At 47.6% G+C, this 27184-nt stretch overlaps 1 protein-coding gene across 1 annotated transcript in view; it reads right to left on the bottom strand.

Annotated features, from left to right (window-relative positions):
* Positions 1-3815: 3815 nt before the first annotated feature.
* Positions 3816-27184, bottom strand: part of LOC142559651 (neprilysin-1-like) — a 30414-nt gene continuing 7045 nt past the window's right edge. Inside the window, exons 3-8 of the mRNA XM_075671221.1 lie at positions 21418-21557; positions 10762-11035; positions 9614-9922; positions 7512-7918; positions 6580-6937; positions 3816-5431 (exon numbers count right to left, since the gene is read on the bottom strand). Coding sequence (XP_075527336.1) covers positions 5129-5431; positions 6580-6937; positions 7512-7918; positions 9614-9922; positions 10762-11035; positions 21418-21557 — 1791 coding nt within the window. The 3' untranslated portion in view covers positions 3816-5128. The remainder of the gene's footprint in view (positions 5432-6579; positions 6938-7511; positions 7919-9613; positions 9923-10761; positions 11036-21417; positions 21558-27184) is intronic.

Genomic DNA, 27184 nt, shown 5'->3' on the forward strand with positions numbered 1-27184 from the left:
AGCATATTACGGTATGAAAAGAGGCACAAACGTGAACGGCCTGCACGGTGCGGCCACCTGGTGGCACAGAGCTCAACCAAACACCGAACTAATACAGAGAGAGAGAGAGGTTTAATTATACGAAATGCAGAGAGGCCGGTCTGAGGTATATTCCTCTAGCCAGCTACTCGGCGTTGGGCGAAGGGGAAGAGGGAATAAAAGATCGGAGAAAGAGGCGCTTGATGGGGACGATGACGATAGAAGGAAGATGTAGAACATATGGCAAACAATTTTGCGAGCTCAAAGCCTACAATCCAGGCCCGTAATGTTTGAAAAGTTCAATAACGCCTGGGTGGCCTTGAAACTCGATTGAGCGTCTGGCCAAGGGCCTAAAATCCCGTCCTCCGACAACGGTGGGCTGTCGAGACGTGTAAGGTCGTTGTTTTCACGCTCTTCCACGTATTTAGGGCAGTTACAAAGCACGTGACCTGTAGTCTCAGTCACATTGCACACCTCACAGTGTGGAGGCGCGGTGTGTCGCATGAGGTGCACGTATCCGCGCGTAAACTCTACCCCCAGCCCAAGTCTGTGCAGAAGACTGGCACAGCTGCGTTGAATTTTTGGTGGTAGCCTAAAATTCATGGTAGGGACTAATCTCTGGAGTCGTCTGTGGCGATTATCCGGATTGTCTCAATGGTTTGGTGTCAATTTTCGGGTGGCACTGGAGAAGAGACAGTTGGCGTCCGCTCTTGAAAAAGGAATTGAAAGCAGTGACTCTCGTTGTTCGAGTGCTTTCTTCGCTTCGGCGTCGGCCAGTTCGTGGCCGTGTATGGCACAGTGACTGGGAATCCACTGAAATGTGATGTGGTGGCCGTTTTCTTGCGCGCTAAAGTTTTCTTGGCTCGGCAGTTTGCAGAGCTAACACTCTGTAAGCGCTTTCTTTCAACACCTACCGTCACAGAAGGCCGTGCAAGCGCTATTGCGCTTTTTGCGATCTACCGGCCTGTGTGAACGACTTTAACTGGAACGCTTTTTGTGTGTGTGCCTCCATGTGTGCGTGTTTTTTTTACCTTTATTTTTTTAACGTTATCCTCTCTGTCATCTTTCTAACCCCTATCCGCCATCCCCAGTGTAGGGTAGCAAACCGGAGACTCATATCTGGTTAACCTCCCAGCCTTTCCTCTTCATTCTCTCTCTCTCTCTCTCTTTCAACACCACTCAAACTTGTTTCGGAGCTTACTTTGCGTCACTGAAGACTGTCCATATGTGAGGAGGTAGTCGCGAAATATATTGAACGGCCTCTCTAATTGACACTAGTTCCGTAGTTGTTGCAGTCGTCTTGTTATACAGACGAAACCGTCGAATGACTTACCAGAATTTACCAAGTGCACTCTGATTTGCTGTCTGCGTATTTGGCAGAACAAATATCAGGTCTTTGCCGGTTAAGCTCTGCGCCACCAGGTAGCTAGACCGTGGAGACAGGTCAGGTCGCTCACGTACGTCTACGCTAAGTTCCTACATCAGAACGGTAGTGGTATGGACGGGCTTTAGTTTGCGCCTCCGCCCATTCGTCAGAACACGCAGCTTGCGTGCAGTTACTTGAATACTGGACGCGCTGCGACAGATTCGCGCAACGCACGCTGCTTCGATAGAAGTCGCTTGGATCTGGCGGAGAGGTTGGAGAGGCGCTGACTACGAGACAACCGGAAGTAGACGACACGACGTCCCGTCATGACGCAGAGCCATTGAAGGCGGAGCTTAGCGCCAACCGTTCGGCGAGCAAGTCGAGAAGAATAAGCATGGCTATGGCTTAGGTTAACTTGTAAACGCCCGTAGCTTCACACATATTGCGGTGCAAATGTTTTACTGAAACTGTACGCCACGCATCTATGAAGCCTGTCTGAACAGTTTCTTGGGCCCTTTAACAACCACCCCTCCGATTGAAACAACCATTCATACGAACTTTCCGTTCCCATACACTACAATATAGAAAGGATCCGAACAATAGCCGAGAACTCGTTCACAAGAACTCGAGCCCCTTAAAAAAAACTAAAAAACTTAAAAAAAAGTTTACACCCTGTCGAGCATATCGTGTCCCACAACAGTAATCGCCATTGCCTTCCGTTCGTTTCATTTCTTGAAAACTCTTCGCACGTTATATTCCTGTCAAAACTGCTATGTCAGGCTGATGTGCATGTCGTTTATGGTTCAGAAGTACGAGGAGCGCAGCACTAAGGAAAGGAAAGACCAGCAAGGTAAATGGCGATCATTGTGCGAAAAGATAAGCCCCTAAGCGTTCAAACTCTTAAGAGTTTACCAGGCATAGTATTGCTTGCTTAGTAAAGAATTCAATGTTAGTCCACCACTAAAAGAAACATACGTATAATTGTTATCAAGTTGTCGCTATGCTAACTCGTCAAGTGAGATTTTTAAATTTATACTCACTCGGAGCTTCTCTAGCACCCTCACAGGTTTTTTTCTGGTAAACGATTCATTTTACGAGGAAGAACCCTTAAACTGCAGCTCCACCTTCTTGGATTACATTTAACTGTTACGTATTTGGTATACTTGGGTGCCTCGACTCTTGTATCTTCAATATGGCCGCCTTGATCCTCCGAATCAGTGCCGAGCACGTCCAACGTTTTTTTTTTTTTTTGAGCTCAGAAGCACAGGACGAGCACGCAAGCCGACCGTGCCACCCGCTCCTCCCGGAGCACGATGACACGGCAGACGCCGAACCACATGACTACAGCGAACGTCCGATTTCGCCCAGCCGAAGCTCCCGACGCTGCTGGAAAAAACATCGCACGCACAGGTAGGACGAACGTTCCATGAGAAACCGCCATGCAATGGCTTCATTACAGTGCAGGATCGCCAAAAGCGGCGACACCGCGCTGCGATGGCGTGCGGCGCAAAACGCTCTCAGTCTTGACGAGTGCTCTTAGGACAAGGCTCGGAGCGCCTGAGAGCGCTCGCCGAAGGAGGAGAGCAATAGAAAAGAACCAGGCTCATGCAAGACCATCCGGGTGCGGTCAAGCGCACTCCGAAATGACCATCCGAAGATGCCATTAGGCACAGCGACGGGAAAGTTCGCTCTGTCATTCCGGACTTCGTCCTAAGGTCGGCGCGATTAAATTCATAAAGCTTTTTCGCCAAATGTATTTTGAGTTGTGTTATGCGAGTTACTCTTCACCATCATCAACATACACTCAATTTTTTTTCTAAAGTGCCTCTTGTCAACCAACGGCGACTCTTTCTGTAATCTTATAAATTCCAAGTTATGACTTCGGGAAACAGATTCTTGAAGGCGAAAAACGAAGGCGAAAGCTTCGTTTCTTGAAAGTTCGCGTCGAAACCCCAGCGCCGGTACATCAGCGTGGCGTCGTTGATTTCAAGTGGTGTTCTCGGGGTCGGGTCGTTTTGGCGACCAGTAAAAGCTCTCAAGACTACCCAACTATTCTCTTTCCACGTTTTAGAATACAGCGTAGTTCATTTTTACCTATAAAACAAAAACCGCAGACGTCGTCAAAGCTGATCACGTCACGGAGGGTTCATGTGGGAACTACGTCCCCACCGGTCTATAATTCTCGCGTCTTTCAAGGACTCTCGGGCCTGCACTCACGGTAATCATGACGTCTCTCTGTTAACGATGATTGCCAGTCCGGAAATAGGTGATAGGTGCGCAAGGAATGACGAAGCGACAAGCGTAGAGCGGCCGATAGTATAACGACCGGTGATCCGCAGAATTAAAAAGCCCAGGCTATCAATGTGGTGCAGTGGTCGAAAGCTGTCAAGGCTCCAACGTACCGATCACCGATGTACTAAACAAGCCAAAGGTTTCGACAAATGAGCGATTCATTATAGCATCGAGGATGACAAGCCGTGTGTGAAACCGCACACGTTAGGTTTTTTCTTTGTCGTCATCTTCATACGGGAATACCAATAAACTCATACGGAACGTGCAGAGTATGACACTCGTAGTCCGTATATGCACTATGGTTCAGACACGTGTCACATTGATGCCAAAATGAGAACAAGAGTCCGTCCTCTTAAAAATTTGCTCGTGAAAAAAAAAAAGTAGAAAGTAGACGTCACACTCGCAACGCTCCTTGCGCGTTCTATCTCAGCAAAGTCAATTTTCATACGCATACACGTCACAGTACGAGTTCAGGTGACGCGCCGACTGCGTAGGATTCATGGCACAAACGTCAGACAGGCACGTGACTTATGCGGCACTCTGCTGGAACAGAAAAATCGCAGCAAAGCGCGCAACACTTTCAAAGTACCACGAAGAGGAATAGCTTACATGTACACAGGCGTTCTGAGCGTTAGAAAGAGGTACACATCATTTGCGCTTGTTCAAACGTACGCACCGTTGAGCATAAAAAACGGATATGTATGTCCATACATAGCGAATGACGAAAAACTAAAGAAACAGGAGGGCGGAGAAAGGGGGGTAGACGCCCATCCTGCGCCGTAATGTATCTAACGGGTCACATGACACAGTCGGGAACGACATACAGAATGAATATACAGTTCGCCCCATCGTCATCTGCTAATTCATACCCCGTGCGAATGGAATGATCACAGAGATTAGCCCTGCACAATGTGGGGCAGCTTCCTGGCTGACGCAACTCGCGCGAGCTTTATGTCACCCACACCAAAAAGACACTTGCTGTTTTGCGGCAAATGCGATGAGGGGCTTAGTTTTGCAAATAATGAAAGAAAAAAAATTAGGGGCACTTTACACGCGACAAGCATCAAACAATTACCCCGGCACATCTGGTTTATGCTAAACGGTTTCATCTATCCCCCATTGTTAACCCTTCAGGGTGAATAGAATGATCTAGGAAGGATTAGCGCAGGGAAAGTGCAGCCTGTTTGTTACTGTCCTTTTTCCCTGATCAGCTTGGCGGGGTGGCTTCGCATGACTGTATATTTTGATCAGCTGTTGGGTGAGACTAAGGAAATCGGAATTTCAGCCCAGGCTAAACCTATACGCCTTCGCTAAATGTGTTAACACTGTCGATATGTCCAAAACATGCCGAGAGCTTGAAGCGCAGTTTTGGGAACAAGGTTATAATAGCTACAAAAGAAAACCATATCGTGGTGTACCACGCGGTATACAGCGCCGCGGAGGTTTCCGGTGTCAGAAGCCTGGGCACTTCTCCAATCGCATGTTGCTTTTCGGCGGGCAAGAGAAGACGTCCGCGAAGTCCTCCTTGTGCTTCAGGGGGTCGTTGCACAATGACGTGCCAGTCTCTTCGCCGCAGTGCGTGTAGCAGTGGACGACGTAGAAGAGCTGGTGGCCCGTGAGCGGTACGTCCTGCAGCCGTTCCTCGTCGAAGGACGGTACGAGCTTGAGCACCATGAGCGCGACGTCCAGGGCAACGCTATCTACCATGTTGGTCTCCACTAGACTGATCCATTCGGGAGTGAGCTTCTCTTGCCGCTGGAATAGCGTGGAAAATGACAAGCCCTAATTACGGCGCGCACTGTATAGGGAGCGGGGAGGGGTGGGGGGGCAATGGACCTGGAATTATCGGGTGGAGGTTGAAACAACGTGCGACAATACCCACTGTCCCCGCGCCCAGCCTTCCGTCAAGTTCGTAATGTATCCACGAAAATGTAATCCTGGCCACGTCACTACGGTTATGTATTAGGATTTGACGGATCTCTAAAAAAAGACCAATTTTGGATTGTGATCTTCGGATTGGTTGAACTCTACGCTACTGAAGCCCTAGGTTACCGTGCAGATTAAATACCCCACGCAGTCACCCACTTAAATCAACAACTTCCCAAGAAATCAACTTGTCTACCACGGAGCTCCAACTTCATCTCGTCTCCATGCATGGATCGTCTTCTATCCAGCCCCCTATATCGATACCCTTGGTCGCTCCGTGGTTGGAGTATAACATGAACACTGACAAAAGTGGACATTCTGTAACTGCGTAGCGATCGTCCGTCACTTCTAGCAAGCCACCACTGACTCCTTCCTACGAAGGGCCTTTTCGTGTGGTTTCACGTTTAGAGAAGACCTTGATAATTTACGTTTGCGGCAAAGAAGAGACAATGTCGTGTGAATGCACGAAAAAAGCCTATCTTGAACATTAACTCTTCATTCCTTTCACCATTCAGACCTAAGCCTCCAGCTTTCTGAAGGGAGAGGGAGGAGCCTTTGTAGCGAGCGCCGGTCACCTCCCGGTTCCCGCCGTGGGGGTCATTGCCCCTGCACGAACCGAAGTAGCTGTAAGACAGGAGCACCACCACTGCCACTAAGGAAGCCTGCTTTTACACTCAATAAAGCCCGTAGATTCTCCATTCTCCGGTTGTCTCCCGAGCTCCCAACAACTGTGCCTAGTAGCTTGGAGGTTCTGGTAACCTAGATGTTCCCTGTGTTTTGTACCCCGTGGGTTGTGGTTAAAAAACTCTAGTCAACCTGCCAGCATGATTTGCAGAGAAAGAAACAGAATCACACCAGGATGCGTTGACAAGACCTGTGTACATGCATATTTGAGTGGTCGCGTCTATGTGCGCTGTACGCGATGTCAACAGAAATGCACCACCTGGCCCACCAAGATGTCCTAGAGCCATACCAACCTCCTTATCCTCCATGCCGAAGAAACAGTTTTGGAAGCGGTCCAGGGGATCTGTCTCGTGGCCTTGGAATCGAAGCTCCATGTAGGACTCGATCGTTGCCTTGGCCACTTCGACGCCGAAGGTGCCCAGGCGCACCGGCATAGGCGCGGTCATGTGGTACATAGGCGTCATCAAAATGGACGGCTTGAGGGTGTAGTCGAAGCGGTCGCGCGTAGTATGCGGGTGGTAGAAGTCGTTTTTAAGCAACCATGGCTGGGGCATCGTGCCGATGTCTTCGATGTCCGCCCGACGGTAGGCCCTAATCGCGTCACGCAGATTCTTTACAAAGCTGGCCTCCATATCCGGGTATTTGGAGAACCTGTTCCGAGTACGAAAACAAATTTCAACAAGAGTAAGTTTAAAGCTAGCGCACCACTTGCCCCTGAGTGCCGCAAACCCTGCGCCCTGTTGTGCTTGCGTACTTTTGTACTCCTGAATATAACGCAAAGTTATTACTAAAATGTGCATAGTTCGAGGACTACGAAACAGTACACGAGAGTATACAACTCGCGGCGGTTGCGCTTTTCGGGTGTCCGAAAATTAACGCTCCCAATTGTCCTTGCAAATGGACTTTTTATCCCTTATTTATTGGTTACTGCGTGGCGCTCTACGAGCTGCCACGCTTCCTTAATGGCTGAAAAGTTTTGCCGCTTAGCTTGGGGTTGAAGGTTAGAAAAAGTGAGGATTCAGCCCGGTTTTCGGTTCACTTATCGCTGGTTTCGACACCCACCCGGCCCCGACTGGTCCTCACGAGGCGAGGTACATAGGCAATTATAGGAGCGGCGAGGGTGCGTCCCCTATGGGCTTAGCGTATACAGCGCAACGTACCATGCAAAGCTAAAACTCTTTCACTTCGTATTCACTTTACTATAAGGCGTCACGCGGTTCCGAACCTCGCCACGATGTCGTCCACTCGGGCTATCTCCATGTACTTGAAGGCCACGTCGAGTTCGGCCCACGGGTAGGTGGCGCGATGGAGCTTCTGGTACACGATGCGACGCACCTCCCTCGCAATGTGCCGCGCGTCCGTGCGCACAGGTTCGGTGTAGACGCGCTCCAGGAACGAAAGGAACAGGGCGGCCCCCATGAGGTAGCTGGTGAAGGCGAAGCAGCCCCTCCGGTGGAACTCCTCGGCGCCCTCCAGAGTGTTGTAGTGGTTGGCGATGAGCTGTCGGTTGGCGAACTGCGCGGTGAACTGGACGGCCATCCAGCCTATGACGAGCTCGACAATCGTCTCTTTCGTCTTGATCAGCTCGACCATCAGCTTCAAGTACTCGTCGTGGTTGGTGGCGATCTCGATCTGGGCGCGCGCGCGCGTGCGGTGCGCGTAAGCGTGAGCTGCTATCTCGTCTCTCGGGAACATCGAGGGAAATAAAGGCAACAAATTTATCTTGTCTTTGAGTGATAAAGGACTCTGCCACATTTCGCATTCGTCTTTCTCCCACGAAGACATGAATATTTGTTGGGATCGCTGAATTAGTTTTTTCCTTCTTTCTAAGTATACACTTTGTCAGACTTTCAAAAAACGTCGGTTAAGTAGCTCCGTGTTCGTTGTGCTTGTTCGTTCGCTGGCGTACTGTCCACAGTGCACTTTTGAGAGTTTGGGATTGCTTGTGACCTATGCGAGGCCTGAAGGGTGTACACAGTCGACAGCCTGTATACGGCGCATAGAGATTTCATAGCCTGTAGTGTTTACATAGCATCTAGACTTATGGCTCTAGGGATACGGCTCGCAGGCAGTACGTTGGGAGACGCAGGGAATCTCGCAGACCGTGAGCCGGTGCTAACGAAGTGTTGTTCGCACGTAGTGGAAAAAAGAGATATGCGCTGATTACCGTGGGCAAAAGTATGAGCCGTTACTGTACTGGACAGCTGGAGGAGCATGGGCAATGGTGGCTCTTATTACTTAACTTTCCCAGTCGACATTAGAGAATGAGCGATGGCATCTGTATCGATTCAATTTTTTGCGAATCCTGGAGTTGAAAGAAACGGTATAATGAAATTGAGAATAAGACAAGAGGAAAAAATGTGGCTGGGCTTCTTTCTTTTTTTTTTTAATTCTGGAACGAAGTGGCATCCAACTTCTCAAGTTATGTACGTCCATTAACAACGAGACAGACTCGCCATAACCAATAATGAACTAGCATATTCAAATACTCATTTTTTTTCGCGCGCCATTGATCATTAGAATAGCTTGAATTTGTGACAATTCTCACTTTTGCACTTTTTGTGTTCGCATGTTTTGTTCAGTGTTTTTTCTTTAGCCCTTCCTGCATAGACCTTGTGTCCAGGGTATGTATAGTAATTAAATTAAAAAACGAAAATAAGAATACATGCCTCGTCTGCCGGTTCGACTTTCATGTTGTGACGTAGTTCAGGTGAATCTTCCCACTATCTATAACTAGAAACAACGCATACTTGTTTTATACTCGTGCACGTCAATTCAATTTTGATAATTACCTTTTTCGTTGAAACGTAATTAACGCTTGTCAGTTTCTGCCGTCTATTAGTGTCCTAATAATCAGTGTCCTAATTTGATGATAGCCCAGTTACACATTCGGTTTCAGTGAAAGCAGAAACCAAGTCCAACTGAGATCCGCTTGCAAATGGGGCTCGCAGAGTTTAATCACCGTTAGTTTCAATGGTAACCTGAAGCGTTCGTGTGACTGTAATGTAAAGTGCTTTTGTTGGCAGCACCGGTTCTTTGTAATAACTCTCCATAGATAAATATTTCCGCAGTATTTTCGCGATTCTTATCTCACTCACAAAAAAGCGCTTGACATTGCAGTTGTACTTTAATGATAAACAAAAGCCAAATCGTGGCTTGACGCTGCCAGTCATTGCCAACTGTCTGGTGCCAGTATGGAAATTGGAGCAGCAAACCAGGGCAGCGTCGCCTGCCGCCTTTTAACGCAACAGCGCTAAAGAGCCAGTCTTCGAGCATGGCCAGCAACACTGGAGACAGTAAATAGCACATAGCAGGTTGTAGGTTTACCCGCTCGTTTCCGGTCAAGCCGTAGAAATCTTCGATGTCGCTGGTCCACCGTTCCCACGTTCCCGAGGTATCCGAGTGGTTCCTCTCGAACACATACCTCCTGGGCGGGGCTTGGTACACTTCTAGCAGCGGCAGCATGATGTCGTGCTCGTAACTCAGCATCTCTTCGAAGGTGACGCCATTCAGGACGCCTCCACCGTAGTGGGCGTACAGCACATCGAAGTACGTCCGATGGGCTGGCGACCCCTCGCCAAGCGTCCCCACGTGGTAGTGGAACTGATCAAGGCCTCTGGTAGGACGTACGAAGACCTGTAAATCGATAAATGACCTGAAGGAGGAGCTAAAAAGTAAAGCAGTTTGTTCGAACGGTAAAGCATTGTTGCGATGGAAATAGCGAAAATGTGAATGGCGAAAGCATTGATGCGATGTAAATACATAGCGAAAAGAAATATCTCGAAATCTTACGCGGTGTGCGGTTCTAGTATTGTGCTTCAGCTTGCTTCACGTCTGAGACAACTAGGACAAGAAGCCGTACTGACATATTAATACTTTATGAGCAGCATCATTTGATACCTAGGAGACAAACCGTCAATGTATTTGCTGCCTATACTTATCCCACAATTATGTGGATGGCGCCAGGTCTGGCAGTGGGATACTAACTGTAAGATCACATTTATATATGACAACCTTTTCGCGATTCTTAAACATGCCAAGTAAGATCTTCTTGCGTGCGAGCTGGGCGTCCGGAAGTTAGAACTTCTGAAATAAAGCTATAGTTTAACACGACGCGTCACTATATACATCCGCAATGTTTGAAACACACGACGTCTCTTCGGTCGTCCTTGTTATTGGAAGATGAGCCAAGCTGCGTCTGCGCCCACTGGCATCCTTATTATGAAACATGCGACCATGTGCTATCTTTTTAAGGCGTAAGCCTTTAGTGGCTCATGCTTGTCCGTGCACAGTGCGTGGTGGACGCAGGAAATCGGTTATCAATCACAGCCGGTGACACTGCGCTTGCGTCCCATGCTCGCGGATATAGCGGCGTCCGTTCGGAGAACATTTCAGACAACGGCAACAAAGGCAGTGATAGGTAGGCTTTCGCCTAAAGCAGTTTAGCTCAGCAAAGTGCCCATAGATTTTTTTACCTCAAACGTGCTATCGCTGACGTAGTCGTGGCTCAAGTCTAGCAGGCAGGGCCACCCCCACTTGTCGTTGAGTTCAAGAATGCTGCGAAACACGTCCACCGACTCGATCTCCCGTGTCTCGGGGTGCTCCGGCCAGTGCAGGTTGGCGTCGCGCATGTATCCGCGGATGCGTGGCACGTAGTCCGTGTCCTTCGTCACGATGTCTTCGCATGACTTGAAGAGCCGCGCCGCCTTCTGCGCCGCTGTCTGTCCCTCAGCCGGGACGTCCTGGTGTCTGCAAAAGGGAGGAGCGCGCGCGCGGTTAGCACTGGCTTGAGGGGCTTAGCTATCGCTGTACACTAACTCTGGGTCTGTTTCAATTCGCGCATGCATTGCAGAGATTCAATGTCGACAGCCAAGAGAGCTTCAAGCAATGGAAAGCATGAGGAACCTGTTGGGAGACATCTCTGCGACAGAGCACTACACACAAACAAAAATCTACGACAAGCACAGATTGCTACACTTACCAATTAGCGTATGCAAATTTATGAAAAACAACGTAGCCTACATTAGGATACCAATCATTAGGCTACCATCACACACCAATCATTATCCGCGAAGATGCAGCTTCTCACAGATAGAAGAGTTTAATTGTTGTTGCCTGGTTTTCTCTTCTATTCTACGATCTTTTTCTGCTTGCTTTCTTGCTCTTTGCATGGGGTTGATTGAGCATTTATTATGTCAACTACCACGTTGTACACGTACTCTGCAGAGTCGCGATCTCTGTCTAATATTTGCTAATACCTTACCAAACCTAGTCTTTCCTGCTTTCAGTTTTAATTTCTATTATTCTTCTTGCATGGTATATTGATTTTGCATGCTTATTACAAGTGGGAATAAAGCTTTCGTCACCTGAAAGTTTTCAACAGCGGAGCTGCTTAAGCTTGAGTTCCAGCCGTGCCCGGCGACCGCTCAAAAATCGGCGCTGCGAAACCAAGGGAAGTGGAGAGTAGGAAAGGCTAAGCGAGACATAAAGAGGCAACAGCTAGGAGCGCGCGTCCCGGCGCAGTTGTTTTAGTGAGAAGGCGCGCAGGGGGGATTGGCTACTCCTAGCGATGGTGTATGCTCTAACGTACTCGTGCTCTCCTAGTGCGATCCACCCATAAGATGGGCAGACCAAGGAAGGCGTTCTCCCCCGAAGAAGAGAAGCGACAAAGAAGGAGGCCATCGCCTGCGCGCATATATCTCGGTGGCCACGCTGCAACACAAACAACCATTTAACTAGCTAAAGAAAAAATGATGAAAGGAACTGTACAAATTCTATCAAGAAAAACACTATAAGAGGACAACGAAAATGGCAGGATAGATTCGGCCACGAACGGTAATTCTTTCTGTGCCCATTCCTGTCGGCCTTATTAGGCTTCTTCCTGCGGTCCGAATTTGAGGGCCTTCCAATGTAGTTTTGACTTTCTTCAACTGGGCGGTGATGGGTCTACTAAAGCGCTGATTGCATGAGCGTCACAAACCACGGCGAAGCCAGTGGTTCTTTTTCTTGCGTTGCAGTTAGGTTTGGGCATATGATCACAGCTGCGTCATGTTAACCTGTGGCTCTAACGTAGCGTCGTCAGGGCTTCCTTTGCGGGCGTATTCTTTGCTCCCAGGCTTCGTCGGGAAAGCGGCGTCTCATTGATATGTCGTCGAGATAGTATTTTCGGCGTCTCCGTCGACGGCAGATGATCTTCGTCAGTTTGACGAAGAGCAACCCCACCTCCGTCGTTTCCTGCCTTTAGTTTCCCGGATTAAAGCTGGACCAGTGTATGGTCGGCGCTGCAGCGACTGCAGGTATCTGCCGGGCGATGGCGAACATTGAGGGCTCCACCGAGTGGCGGCAGGGTAGTCGGCGATATCATGTGGCCCTTCTCATTGCTGTGAGCACGGCGCATTGGCGGCGCGTTGAAGGCGAACCCTCGTCGTCCCAAACCGCGCTATGGACATCGGCGATGGACATGGCTGGCTTTCCCGCAGTGATAGCAGAGCGGGCATTCGTCGGGGGTGTCCGTCATCCTCGAGTAGCTGCGCAGGGCGACTGGCGTACATGCTGGCGGCGGCGGTGGCAGTGGGCGATGAAATTGCGGTGTTATGGGGCCTTGGCGTGGTCTCGGAGCCGGACCTTGACAGTGGGCGACGGTGGCGTATGTTATCGCTCCCGGCTGGGGTTGCAGCGATTCCGGAACTTCCAGTACTTCCAGTTACTGCGGAAGCTCTTCATTAACTATGTCAGTGATCGAGGCCACCTGCGGCTGCGATTTTGGACACAACTTCTCCAGCGCTTCCCGTACGACCGCTCTGATCGTCTCGCGCATTTCGTCGGTGCTTAGCGCTTGAGCTTCGGCGTAGTTTGTTGTCAGCGCAGTGAAGTTGTATTGTCTGGTGAGCATTTCAAGCGTCTTCTCGATCGTTGTGGCCTCTGAAAGGATTGTGCGACAGTCTTGGGCGGGTTGCGTATTATTCCGGCGAATAGTTGCTCTTTCACACCCAGCATCAAGAACCGAACTTCCGTTTCATCAGCCATGTTAGGGTCGCCGTGGCGGAAGAGGCGAGTCATCTCGTCCGTGAACATCGCGATGCTCTTGTTCGGTAGTTGCACCCTGGTTCCTAAGAGAACTTCACCCCTTTTCTTGTGTACGACACTCGTGATAGACTTTGCGAATTTCTAATGAAATAGGCCTCACGTAACCAGGGCGGTCACTCTGTTCTCAAACTAGGTCCGAGCAGCATACTCCAATGAAAAAAATAGACATGGCGCAGCTAGACGTAGCCGTTCTAGTTGTTGAACGTCGTGATCCTCTCGTATGTCTCAAGTCAGGTTTGAGAGTTTTCAGCCGATGATCCACAGAAGCTTGTTGGTTCCCGAGGTTGTTGCAGCAGGATGATGGACGCTGGGATTGCCATTGGGTCGTTGACTTGGCTTTGATCCCTATGGTCTTCTCAGGAAGAGGTCCGTACTCCGGTCGCAGTCGTTGTATACGGCTAGGTCGCTGGTCCCTGGCGACGTTGGTGTTGTCCTCGGGTTTAGGGCTCGGATCGAGGATTTGTGGGGATGTTCGGCACATGAATGGGCCAACACTTCCACCAGATGTCATGTAGCAGAACGTTGAAGAACACAGCAGAAAACTATTAATGAGGAAACAGTTTTTATTGAGTGAACCTGTGACCACAACAACAGGCTACAATCAGACCACAATGATAGCGGCGAACACCATCGGGGATCATCAAAATCTGATCTGCGGGTCAAGCGTATCGGCTTTTAGACACGACTCTGGAAAGTTCCAGGGTAATCGCTGGTGCCCGCGTGCCTGCCAAAGACTTATTTGAAACAGAACAGCGCGGTGTTCATGGAGACAAGCAGGGAGAAACGACACGGACGAGCGCTGACTTGCAACTGAAGTTTATTGCTTGGAACGAAACATATATAACTGCTCCAAACAACAGAAGAAACCAAGAAAACCATACATATATTCACAATCATTCCTACACGCTGGCACTGAACAAGGGAGATACCTGTAGTCATCATATCCCCCACGCTAAAAATGCTACTTCTTTGGACGTAATGGATAGGGAGGGGCTACTGACGCATGCGTCTTTTGACCAGGCGATGTGCGCTGCTTCGATGATTTCACGGGTTAGTTGGTTACTATGTTTACTTAAAATTTGTGCTCTAGTGAAGTCAGGGTGGCAGGCCCCAGTGTGGCAGTCTCTACAATGAATGCCCAGATGCCCTTTTACTGTATTACGCACATTGTTGTTGTGCTCCTTCAGGCGTTCATTAAGCCATCTCCCCGTTTCACCCACATAAAGCCTGCCACATGACAACGGAATGGCGTAGACAGCTCCCTCTTTACAAGAGACGAATTTATTTTCATGTTTAATGTTGAACTCTCTTGGAACGAATTCATTTTTAACCATTTTGCACATCTTCCCAAGCTTATCCGGCGCCGAGAATACTACTTTGACACATGCTCTGTTAACTGTCTTTTTTATTCTGTGGGAGATATGATGAATATAAGGCACAACAGCGGTTTTTACTTTTTCATTTCCTGTCGTCGAATCTACCCTTTGTTTTCTGTTTTGGCTCAAACTTCTGAGGATAGTATCTGACACTGACACTTGCAACTGCTTGGGATAACCAGCCTTTACCAGACGATCTGTTTCATGATTGAGGCTATCTTGCATGGCGTGCGTCCATGATTTGTTAAGCGCGTTATGATAGCATGATTTAGCCACTGTTCGTTTAACTAGCTTAGAATGAGATGACGCAAAAAGTAGCAATGGCTCATTGCTTCGTGATTCGTAAGACCAACACGTGTGATGTTGCATTAATCTGAGTTTGATATCCAAAAATCTGATGACATCGTTTTCTGGCACTTCAGTACTTATGATAAGCGGATGAAGGCACTGAACAAACGTATCTTTGATCTGCGTAAATACTGCGTCAAAGTTTTCCCCACTTGTGTCTATCAGAACGAGAAAGTCGTCTACATAGCGAAAGCGCTGTAAAACGTTTGACCCTTTCAATTTATCTTGGAGTCTTCTACCCTTTTCTGCTAATAACAAGTCACTAAGCACGGGGGCTATGCATGAACCTATGCAGACTCCCCGTTTTCGCAGGTAAAACTTGCCGTCCCAGGAAATGAATGTGGAACTTAGGTACACTTGAAGTAGTTCTAGAAAGCCGCCGACGGATACGCCAGCCTTGTTTTTGCCATTCCGTTGTCACGTGGCAGGCTTTATGTGGGTGAAACAGGGAGATGGCTTAATGAACGCCTGAAGGAGCACAACAATAATGTGCCTAATACAGTAAAAGGGCATCTGGGCATCCATTGTAGAGACTGCGACACTGGGGCCTGCCACCCTGACTTCGCCAGAACACAAATTTGAGTAAACATAGTAACCAACTAACCAGTGAAATCATCGAAGCAGCGCACATCGCCTGGTCAAAAGATGCATGCGTCAGTAGCCCCTCCTTATCCATTACGTCCAAAAAACTAGCATATTTAGCGTGGGGGATATGATGATTACAGATATCTCCCCTGTTCAGTGCAGCGTGTAGGAATGATTGTGAATATATGTGTGGGTTTTTTGGTTTCTTCTGTTGTTTGGAGGAGTTATATATGCTTCGTTCCAAGCAATAAACTTCAGTTGCAAGTCAGCGCTCGTCCGTGTCGTTTCTCCCTGCTTGTCCCCGTGAAAACCGCGCCGTTCTGTCTAAATATGTCTTACCAACTCGCCCAAACGTCTGTTTTTCCAAAGACTACTACACAAATAGTGTAGCACATGCGATGTGGTTACACAACGTTCGGCGAGGACACGCAGTACAGAGAGAATCAGCTATAACACACGCATAAGTTGTCAATCATGCAGGCGCGTCTTGCGCGGAGCGATAACATTAATTGGCTGGCGGATGAGATGTAATCCCCGAGAAAAGGTTAAGTAAGTACACGTGTCAATATTTGTGTGTCATGGTATATGTATGTACTACACATACCGTGATTCCGTCCGCATAATTAACAGACCGATAAGACCCATAAGTTCCGATTTTGACCACGGCGTTTCTTGAAAAAATAACTAGAAGGCGCTAGTGTCTGTGGGTGGAACAAACATGGCAGTTTGACCTGCATGGGAATGATGATTTGTACGGGTGTCCTAAGAGCAACTGCAGTGTGGAAATGAACATATCCAGCTTTTATGGAAACGTACTAACTCGCGTCCAAAGCGGCCATGGCACGACGCGAGCACGTTTTCAATGAAACCAGCGGGTGTTCCGCGAATAATAAAAAGTGCAGGTCGATTATAGAAAAATGCAGGTGACGGACATGTTCTAGACGACAATCCACACGAGGCAAATGCAGTGATCATGCTGTGCAAAGCTAGAATGTTGTTCCTCGATAACTTATTAATCAGCAATGGAAACTTATGGAAACGACGAAAATTTGTACTCCGTTTATGAGGCGCAAACGGTAGCTGTGATGAAAACTACAGCATTTATCGTAACAGCCGCTATAGAGGATGTAGTCCGGAGACTCAGCTTTTGGTCGATGCCTATCTGAACTCTCTGCACATGGCGTAAGCACTTTTTGAAACAGTCGTGCAAAGTCACATGGTATGTCGATAAACCTAAGTGTATGATTGCGGAAACGTCGGAAACCATGGCCGAGTGGTACAATCGGACGCAACTATAATCTCGCGTCATGCCAGCAGCAGTTCAAAACCGTGGTACGTTTTCAAACCACATGTACCTTAGTTCTACATTGTCCCACTAGATTCCGTCAACACAAACCTCAAGATTCGATTTCGGTTTTGGTTTTTCAGTGGTGCTCTGCAAATATTCTATTTTCTATGTTTCCTCCCTGAAAGGTAGCAATATGGTGCACATTTGTTAAGCAAACACTTTTATAATCAAAGTTTATTCCTTGGATTACAATGACAACAAGCATGCGCATGTCTCTGCAGTATTGTAAAAATGAAACTATCGTGCCTTGTAGCATCGGCGTACTCAGCAATTCTCGAGACTGCACCTTCGCCATTCTGTGGAACTTCACGAGAATGCGCGTGTGTACCTGAATGCGCAAAATTTTAGATAATTTTATTTCAGTACATCGGCGGAGTATCAAGAAGATTCAACTGACTGCGCCGAGATGGTAGTCCTGTTTAACAGCATATACATTTGTGGCGCTTAGTTGAAACATTCGTGCTGCGTTAATGTCTAGGTCAGTGATAAGCGGCAGTGTCATAAGGCAGGAGCTAATGGCTTTGTACCCTCTCAGCAGAGGGCTCATTGGCTTGAAGAAGGACCAAATTTAAACCGTAAAGCGATTTATTACAGCTGGAGGTTGAACGATAATTGCAGAGCGAGTGTCATTCAGTCTGTTTCCACGCGCACGTATTTGTGAGGCATCAGGCAAGGAGAGGCAGTGTATATGCGTGTGCACGCCTTGAGCGTGCGTGCTTGTGTACTTGCATTTGCGCATGCGCCCGTGTTTGTGTCTCCTGATTTGAATCGGCCTGCGTATGAGTGTGTGTATGCCCGTGCGAGCATACGCGCGTTTGTGTTTGTGTGTGTGCATTTCCGTGTGCGTGCGTACTTTTTGCGCGTGTATGCTTGCGCGCGTGCGTGTGAATGTGCGTGCGGACGTACATGTGTAGTGTGTGTGTGTGTGTGTGTGTGTGTGTGTGTGTGTGTGTGTGTGTGTGTGTGTGTGTGTGTGTGTGTGTGTGTGTGTGTGTGTGTGTGTGTGTGTGCGTGCGTGCGTGCGTGCGTGCGTGCGTGCGTGCGTGCGTGCGTGCGTGCGTGTGAGCATATCCTTGCTTGCACCTACTCTCGGGGACGAGTGCGACATATAGTTTAATTAAACCGAAATATAAGTCTACGACACAGGAACGAATGAGACTGCATTTATAATATTATCTCTTTCTGAAAGCGAAAGCAACGGCGAAAAAAGCTTAAGCCCTCAATGTCGCCGCCCCGGATTATTTTCCTTGCATCGGCGGCAGCGCATTCTCCTGATCCCAGCGGCGCACTAAATCTGCAGCATCACTGCGTCATTGATCGCTGCTGCGACCAAGCAAAAATGCTTTCGCCGGCACACGTTCACTGTTATATTGACATTAAACTTTAAACTGCTTGCTTCGAAAGAAAGTCGTGAATAAATGAAAACCGTACTTGGGGGGGAGGGGGGGGGCGAGTAACATGCCACGGAGCCATATCATTGATGGTAATGTCACAAAAGGCAAAGTGCAGTGAGAGGTTGACCTTACAGACGTGCTTTTTCTGCGTCAATTACACTTTCAGACAGTGCCTATTTGTAAAATGTTTGTTCGGATAGGTCTTGCAGAAGCAAGGTTATTCAAAATTTCTTCGCTTGGCTAGGTAATCTGGAGGACGGGATACAAACTATTCATTTGCTTTAGCCGCGCGCCTAAGCTCAATTATTGAAAAGTTAATTAACCTGATTCGTTTATTACGCAAACAACTTCTCAACTTACTCCGTATCTAGAGGTTACCTGTCTGAACAATCGAGTGATAACATGATGCCACCGATATTTGTATTGGTTAATTAGCTCTATTTGGTCCAGCGAAAAGCAACCGGCATATTGATGGTGCAGTAGGCTTCTTATAAAGCAAGTGTAAAAGCTTGGACAGGTTTTCTTGGCCCAAATTAAGTTCATGAATTTAAACGCATGCGCCATTCCGTGCATCGCTGTCTTTACAATTGAATCTCCTGCATTATTAAACTGAATTATGAGGTTTTACGTGTCAAATCTACGATCTGATTATGAGGCAAGCCGTAGTAGGAGACTGCGGAAATTTGGACCGCCTAGATTTCTTTAACATTGACCTAAATCTAAGTACACGGGTGTTTCCCACGTTCAGACAAACTGCACGTCTAGCTCTAGCATATTGTTCGTGAGGCTGCGATGTCATTTATAACTATAATCATATTTTTGCATATCTTATCACTGCGCAGTTACTTTGTGGACACCCAGTAATACATGTGTTTGCCTAAACATCGTCCTAATGCCATGAAACGGCTTTGTGAGTTAAACTGTTCACATTGAACGAAATATTGCGTTATAAATTTTGCGATTCGTAATGATACATGTGTGTAGAAGGTTATTGCATTTCTTTTTTCATTTAGAAAAATAGTACCACTCCAAAATATAGGCCAATAAACGCACCTGAAACCTAGTAAGTGACCGCACAACGTCTGAGGCAACAGGCAGATTCACGCAGTAACCATCATCGCCTTAGTAGCAGAACGACCACAGCGCCATTGTTTCCTCTAGTGATTTTAGTAGGAAACTATTAAGTGCGTTGGCGGTCCCTTTGTGAATTCACATCAGGTCAGCGGGAAAAATGCATCGATGGGACCTCCTGCTGTATACTAAATACTTGTAATGTGACCCAACTTCTCTTAATAAATTCTGATTCTGAAAAAAATAACAAGGGTTACGTAGAACTAGAGTGGGTTTCGATGCTCAATTTAAGAGCGTATTTCTCAGAACTAAGCCCACAGGCTGAGGACGTCTAGCAAGTGGCTGGGCTTAATGATCTCTCTAGCTTCCAATTTCAATTTAAAATGTAATGGAATTAAAAGGTAATTCAATTCAATTGAAATAAAGGTAATTGAACCCAATTTAAAAAGGTAATTAAATTCAATTTAAGAAGGTAATTAGAAATTCCGAGTTTTACAACTGATCATTAACAGACGTATCCTAGCTTACGGCCGCTGCCGCGAACGACGTCATCCATAAAAAAGAATCTTATCCAGGTCCTACGCGCTGCGCGAATTGGTGTGCGAAGCTGTTATTAGCCAGCAAGGGGAAAAATGGCAGCAGAAGCGACAGCAGACGACAGCAGACGCGTTGCAGATTCCAGTGACGAACGCCCACTTCGGCCACCATGGTGGACCTTGCAGAAGAAGCGGAAGTTTTGTTCGGCATTAAAACATACTGAACAACGTGTGTTCAACCTCGTAGCGGTGCGCCGCAGCGCCAAACCACGACGCCAAGACGCGCACAGAATATCGGCGACAAAAGCGACCCGTGGCTTCTGTCTTCATCGCAAGCCGCAATATCCCCGCACACTTAACATCTTGTAGTCGACGACGAAGGTTGCTGCTGTGCAACTAGCCTAAGGCTTAAAGCGCACTTTTTATACGTGGGCCAACGCTTGAAGATTTGATGCGTTCATGGCTGTGGATGCATAACTTCCGAAAATTTTGAGTGAGACGAAAAATCTTTTTATGTGCTTGTTTTTCAGAAAGTTTTGGATTGAGAACAGCTTGTACTTATTCTTCCAACCATCAAAAAAAGTTGAGTGATTCCAGCATACGCCAACGAGTGTGAAGGGAAAAACAAGCACGCTAAAGAAACATCAATTAAATTACTTGACATTATCATTACTTCTTATTACTTGTTTTGCCCCTCTAAAAGGCGTGGGTTCGAGTGCCTTAACGAAAGCTACCTCATTTAACTGTGCCTTTACTAACTTCGTCATAACACCAAAGTCCATGGTTTCGACTCCTACCAAAGGTCGTAGTATCTGCGTGTGTGTGTGTGTGTTTGAGCGGCAATCAGGGCTCTGCTGTGTGTGTTTATCTTCTCTCTGTCCAGTCAAATTGTGGTACAATCCAGCTTCTAGTATGCTATACCAAGAAGCCCAGTCTTTAACCTTAGCATGTCTGGGGAAATTTTAATCCTCTTTTTTCATTTTCCCGGTGTAAAAAAAAAAGAAAGTTGTTTTCCCCATGGGGAAAACCACTTCCGGTGGCCGAATGGTTAGATGGTCGTGTTACAGTGCTGAGGGAACCAAGTTTGATGACTACGCACGCACTACAACCGCAACTTTTTCAGCGCTCCTAATCACGTGTCAAGGTCACCCTCAAAGTCATATATATGGCCAGAAACTGACATATATCACAGTTGTGGAAAGAGCTGAAGAAAGCTATGGCTTAAAAACTAAGTCGGCTCTCAACCATTCCAAAAAGCTTTCGGAATATAAAATTTGAAATTCTTTATTTGAAATTTGAAATACCCAGTCGCCCAAGCTTTTTAACAAATATCACTTTGGTGGATTTGCATGTGAACTATATAGACACAAAGGAACTTGTCCCCCACCTGGCGATGTCGGCAACCGCTTGGACGAAGCGGTCGCTAACACGGTCGCGCACCGGTGACTTGTTCTTCAAGCGGCCACACACGAAGCGGTAGAAGTCTTGGCAAGGATCCACCGACCAGTCCATGGTTTCGTTGAGCAGCTGCACACAACCAACGAGTAGTGAGCAACGCGTGCGGGTTTTTAAAAAAGGACTTGGCTTGCTGGCTCGTTCATTGACAAAACATGGTGAGCCATTTTTTCTAAACTTTCTGCATGCGCACATTTTTTTTTTATTTCCTGACAAAACAATATACGGCAGGAATGTCGACGTTGATTCCGGGGCACACACCGAGTGACACAAGTGTGGCAAAGACCAAGTGGCATGTACACGCTGCTCTAGGTTCGCCTTAAAGAGGTTCACTAAACAGCAGCACATGTCCAGTATCATATACCAATGATCCAAATCGGTCCAATGGTTGGTATCGAGCCCTTGTCCCTCACCGCAGCAGCTTAGTGAGTCACTAATTTAGCCATGTACTACCCAACGACCCACGTTCTCGGGAAAACGGCTAAAAACACAGGCAGGCAGGCAGGCAGGCAGACCTCAGAAAATTCAATTCAATTCAATTTATTTCCAGAATTACAAGTGTTCTGGTCGATACCAAAGCTGTTGGAAAACAGCTTGACTAGGCCGATGGCCCATTACAAGGCATACATGGTGGTTGCATCAAAATTGTAACATTGTTAGACAATCAGAATAAATTAATTACATAAATGCACAATAACAAGACCGACAATAATATAAAGACTAAGAGAAAAGACATAATTGATACATCAGAAAAATGGAAGTATGTGTGTAAGGGTTACTAACAAAACTAATACAAGTCGCTCTGATATAGAGAGTAGATAATACAGACTAAAAAATGAAAAAAACATTCGATACACCAGAAGATATAAATACATGTGTATGGGTTACAAAATTAGTAATACGTACAGTTGTCTCTGAAAGAACGATAAACAATCGCTGATCACATGTTTACAAAATGCATTCGCAGTTCCTTCGATGATGAGGTATATGTACCTTTTATTTATTTAAAATATGTGGTAGATTATGTTTTAATGACTGTAGGCTATATTTATTACGAAACCACGGGACGTACCATGTATCACTATTTCTTGTATTGGAAGAATTGAATTTTGGTGCCAAAGATGCAGTAGACACTAGGAAATTTTTGAAGGCAGTATTTGAGGAATAAAACTAATTTAGAAGGCGAAACGTGTAGAAATATTCTATTTTTATAATCTTATGCTTTAAGATCGCTGGCCGCGTTGTCTCCAGATAACCCATGTTGTCAATGTGCCGAATCATTTTCTTTTTCAAAGAAAGGATTTTCATAATGTTTGTCTTTCCTGTAGTCGCCCACACTAAGCTACAGTAATTTAAGTGGGAAAAAAATAAGGCATAATAAATGTTCAGTTTTGCTTTGGTTGGAAGAAGACGCCGACATCGAGACAGAACGCCTGTGATAGCAGACATTATTGTGCAAATATTTTCAATATGTTTATCCCAAGTAAGGTGCGAGGGAAAAGCGATGCCTAATATTTATGTTCTAATGTTATGTTGTTGTAATATTTATGTTTATGTAAAGGCGTCGAGTACTCTGGGAATGCTAATCCCTTTAATATTTCGCATTGAAATGTGAAGCATTGATCATAATAGGTACGTTCAGGGCGCTTCCAGGAACGGGCGACACACAACTGCCCTCCCAGAAATGCTACTTTCTGCAGCTGCAGGCAGGCGGCAATACAACGTTATGCTTGCGCCGTCAAGGCAGCAGCTCCAATCCGCATAGGTGAAGGTAAATTTCAAATATTCCATTTAAATAGCCAACTAACTGCGGCAAGTGTTATACTAAACGGTGCAGACTCCACAACGCCAACTTTTAAAAAAATTTTGGCAGTAGTAGTGCACCCATTAGTGCAAAACCTATTTTCGAACAGCCGCAGCGAAATGTGCAGTACCTTGTACCAGAACTTCCGCCATCAAAAATATAAATATTGTAAGCGCGCTAACAATTCCGTTATTGTTGAGCCAATACAAGCGAGCAATGTACTACAAGTTCAACATGGTCGAAATGGCGGAATCCGTCGAAAATTAGCATTTCAAGCTCTTTTTTTTTCTTTTTTTGCCTCCCTGATGTCAAAAATTGTACGTTAGGCTGACTGCTCTCGCGGCGTTTCCAGTGCACTCACGAGGTACCGCTAATTTGTCTGGGCGCCATGCTTTCAGTGCAGTACTTTCGGCTAGAGAGCGCAGGTCACGTGTGCGCACCACCAGGCCACCGCAGAGATCGACAATGTAGCGCGGTGCGGTCCCGTCACGCAGCGCGCGCCTGAAGACCACGAAGAGTGGCCCGTTCAGCAATCGTTCAGTTCGGGCTCCATTTTGTGGCAGTCAGTAACGATGCAAACCGTGTGTCTTCATGTCTCGCACAAAAGTGCGTTTGCTGCCGGAATCTTGGAGCTTATCGGTCAACGAAGAAGACTCATTTTACACCCGCTATCCTGGGGCACCGACAAGAGCAGACGTCGAAGGTCATCGATGTTGTGGCATTCTACGTTGGTGAGGAGGTATAAAGGTGCAGCTTCAGGTTATCTGTTTGATATTGCAACTTCCGTATTGCCGTCGTTTTTTTTTTTCAGTTCCCAAAGACACTTCAGGCTAAGGTGGAGTACATGCAAGGCGCTGCCAGAGCCGTTCGCAGCCTCATATTCCAGTATCCCGAGAATCATTCACCAGTTCGCACTCGGAACATTTCTCATCAATAAAAAGCCTGACCTTGTTCGCATTGGTGCGAATCACGGTGAGTTCAAGCGAAAACTGATCTCTTGTTAAGCTGTGGTCTGCTGAACTTCGAATTCGGCAAGTCTTGCAGAGGGCGCTACAGTCACAAACTCACGTTTGGTGATCCCTGCGTTTGTCTCGCGTAGCGAAATGTGAAAGAGAAACGCTGACAGGAGCGTGAACGTGAAAAGGTGGCTCTCGGAAGTTACCAAAATATTCGCGTAACATTTGAACTCATTAGAAAAAAAATTTACCGACGATTACGTTACTCCCTAATGCGAAATTTGAGCGCAGCAAATAAGCTGTTTCACCTTTTCGACAGATTGAGGCAAAGAAATCGAGCAACACATGTATGCGCTATCACAGAATTTTTTTTTTATATTTCCCGTACTCCTGGATCATCTCGACGGCGGCGACGGTAAGCTTCTGCTTCGGCGGCACGCACCTCTGGATTCTGACGGCGACGGCGCTGGGCCTCTGCTCTGGCAGCTCGTTTAGCAGCAGCAGCAGCAGCAGCAGCAGACGGAGGACTTCCATCGGTCGTCTAGCTCATGGCTTAGAAAGAACTGGCAGATAATTTCGCAGTGGTGAACGGCAGCGGCAATTTCGGCTCGGGCGGTGCACATATACAGATCCGCCGCCACCGATCTGGCTCTCTGATTGCCACCGCACAGGGCGGACGGCAGCGGCAATTTCGGCTCGGGCGGTGCACATATACAGATCCGCCGCCACCGATCTGGCTCTCTGATTGCCACCGCACAGGGGTAGCATTGGAGGAGGAGCGAAGAAAGGAATTAAGTTCGAGCCGGCGCTTTGACAACCGGAGACTCGCAGGAAGAGGGGGGAGGGGGGCGGCGTGTACACCCAGCGGCAAACGATGGGGGCAGAAGCGCGCGCAGCAAGCGGACAACACGATAAAGGGAGGAGGGAAGAGATAGCAGCGACTGACTGATGCCGCTGACGCCGATAGTGAGTCAACCCCAGCTGCGGAGTTGGTTTCAGGGACAACGCCGCCGATGCCGACACAAACAATATGATACCCTCGCTTCCGCAGCGCTAAGAACCAGGTCTAGCCGTGGGAAGGTGGTCACGTATTCGTCGACGTGCCGGGGCCTACGTGAAATAACCGGCGCGTCGGCAACTGAAGAGCACCCTATCCGCCACACAAGAACAGGGGGGGAGGGGGGGACCCTTTCCTCCTCTTTCTGCATGGCGGCGACGGTGTTCTATGCAGTCACGTTATCTTGACTCTCTAGCGGCGTCAGCGGCATCCAGCGGTATCAGTCGGTCGCTGCTAGCGCTGGGGGGATGAAAGGGGGGCGGAGCTGGTTACGAGGCCGACGACAACGCCGACGACGACGCGAAACCCAGGAACGGACGCCAAAGAGCTGCGCTCTAAAAAAACTTCCTTCAATCCGAAGTTGTAAACGACACCTAGAATGATTGGCCATCGCGACGTGGCTTGAAATTATTCACAAAACCACATCACATGCACTTTACCTAATTATTAGCCAAAGGCGTTTTAACCGCTTGCGACTTGCCTTCCGCCCTTACTTCGAGTCCCTACACAGAGTGGAGTCGAGAATAGCGAAATGCACTTAACCTCGAAACATAGTCGAACACAGACAGAGAGACTAAATCAAAATTCGGGCGTTGAGAATTTTTTTTGATTTAGGATTTGCACCCTCGAAACGATTGATTGCATTGTAGGTTCGTCGCTTGGCAGCGTTTGCGACTTCATTACATTTGCCATTATCCTGCCTGGTTTGGAGCTTGCACTAAGCATCCTAGACATTATGATCATACGTGGCACTGGCACAATGCCACTGTTCACAATTTCGGTCTGTTTTCTTCGGCGCTCATCGTATGCACGCTGTTCTTCAGGAATCCTCACTATACGCGGCTTTCCCACAGCACGGTCAGAACACAAATGCAGTTCCTTACTAGCCGGGCTCTGTTCACATATAAATAATGTAGTGACGTCGCGTCCTGTGTTACACACTGTGCTGTAACAAACTTGCACTTTAGTTTATATTTGGTATGGGTATTGACATCACGTCACCTGTTATCAGCGGATGTGGTTATCAATCATTCTGTGCCTCACATTGTTAGCGACTGGCTTATGATCCATCACGTTGACGCAAGGTGTGTGTAATGCTCGTCTTTGTCGAAACAAGTGGCATGCACTGTGGGTGTTATCGGAATGAGTTTTCACACTACTCACTTCAATTGTAGCCTACGATGGCACTACCTCCAGGATCGGCCCAAGAATGGGATTTTTCTTTGCCCAAGGACACGACAAATGCATTAGGGGTGGGGGGGAATGGTATACACGTCCGCGGTAAAAGCGGTCCTAGAATTTGCGGTGACTCTGCTGTGAGCATTTATTTATTTATCCTTGACGCATTGCTATACAGGCTACACACTTCAATGCAACTAAGTGCGTTCCTCGAACACATTCCACGGCAAGTCCACCCCACAGCAAGCGTCACTAAACCTTTCCGTCTGACAGCCTGCGAGTGACAGTAACGGCGAAGGGCACTCACTCGAAGTGACACTAAGTTTGCCCGTCTGTCCGGGGTACACCGTTAGTTTAGTGCTGATACAGCAGCTGAGCCGAAACGCTAGTTTGCCTAATGTCTGTGCGTTGCCAGTTGGCCGTTGCCAGCAGCGTAAGGCAAACCCCTGCCCTTGATCCGCCACTGAGGCAACTGAGCGTAGCGTTGACGGAGCGCCCACTTCGCTTGCTTCTTCGTTTTTGCAACCAAACGCATGGCCACGTGTTTGGAGACTTTCTAAATCTCCGCGAGCGAGCCAAGCATGCGCGGTCAGTGGGACTGCGTCGCAACGGCGGCGGCAGTGGCGACGGCGTGACTGCGCCTGAGGCATTCGTATAATTGCTATCGCAATCAATCCCTCTGATACTCTGCGCATAGCGCCGA

The sequence above is a fragment of the Dermacentor variabilis genome, chromosome 10 (assembly GCF_050947875.1).
Source record: "Dermacentor variabilis isolate Ectoservices chromosome 10, ASM5094787v1, whole genome shotgun sequence".
NCBI classification, from domain to species: domain Eukaryota; kingdom Metazoa; phylum Arthropoda; class Arachnida; order Ixodida; family Ixodidae; genus Dermacentor; species Dermacentor variabilis.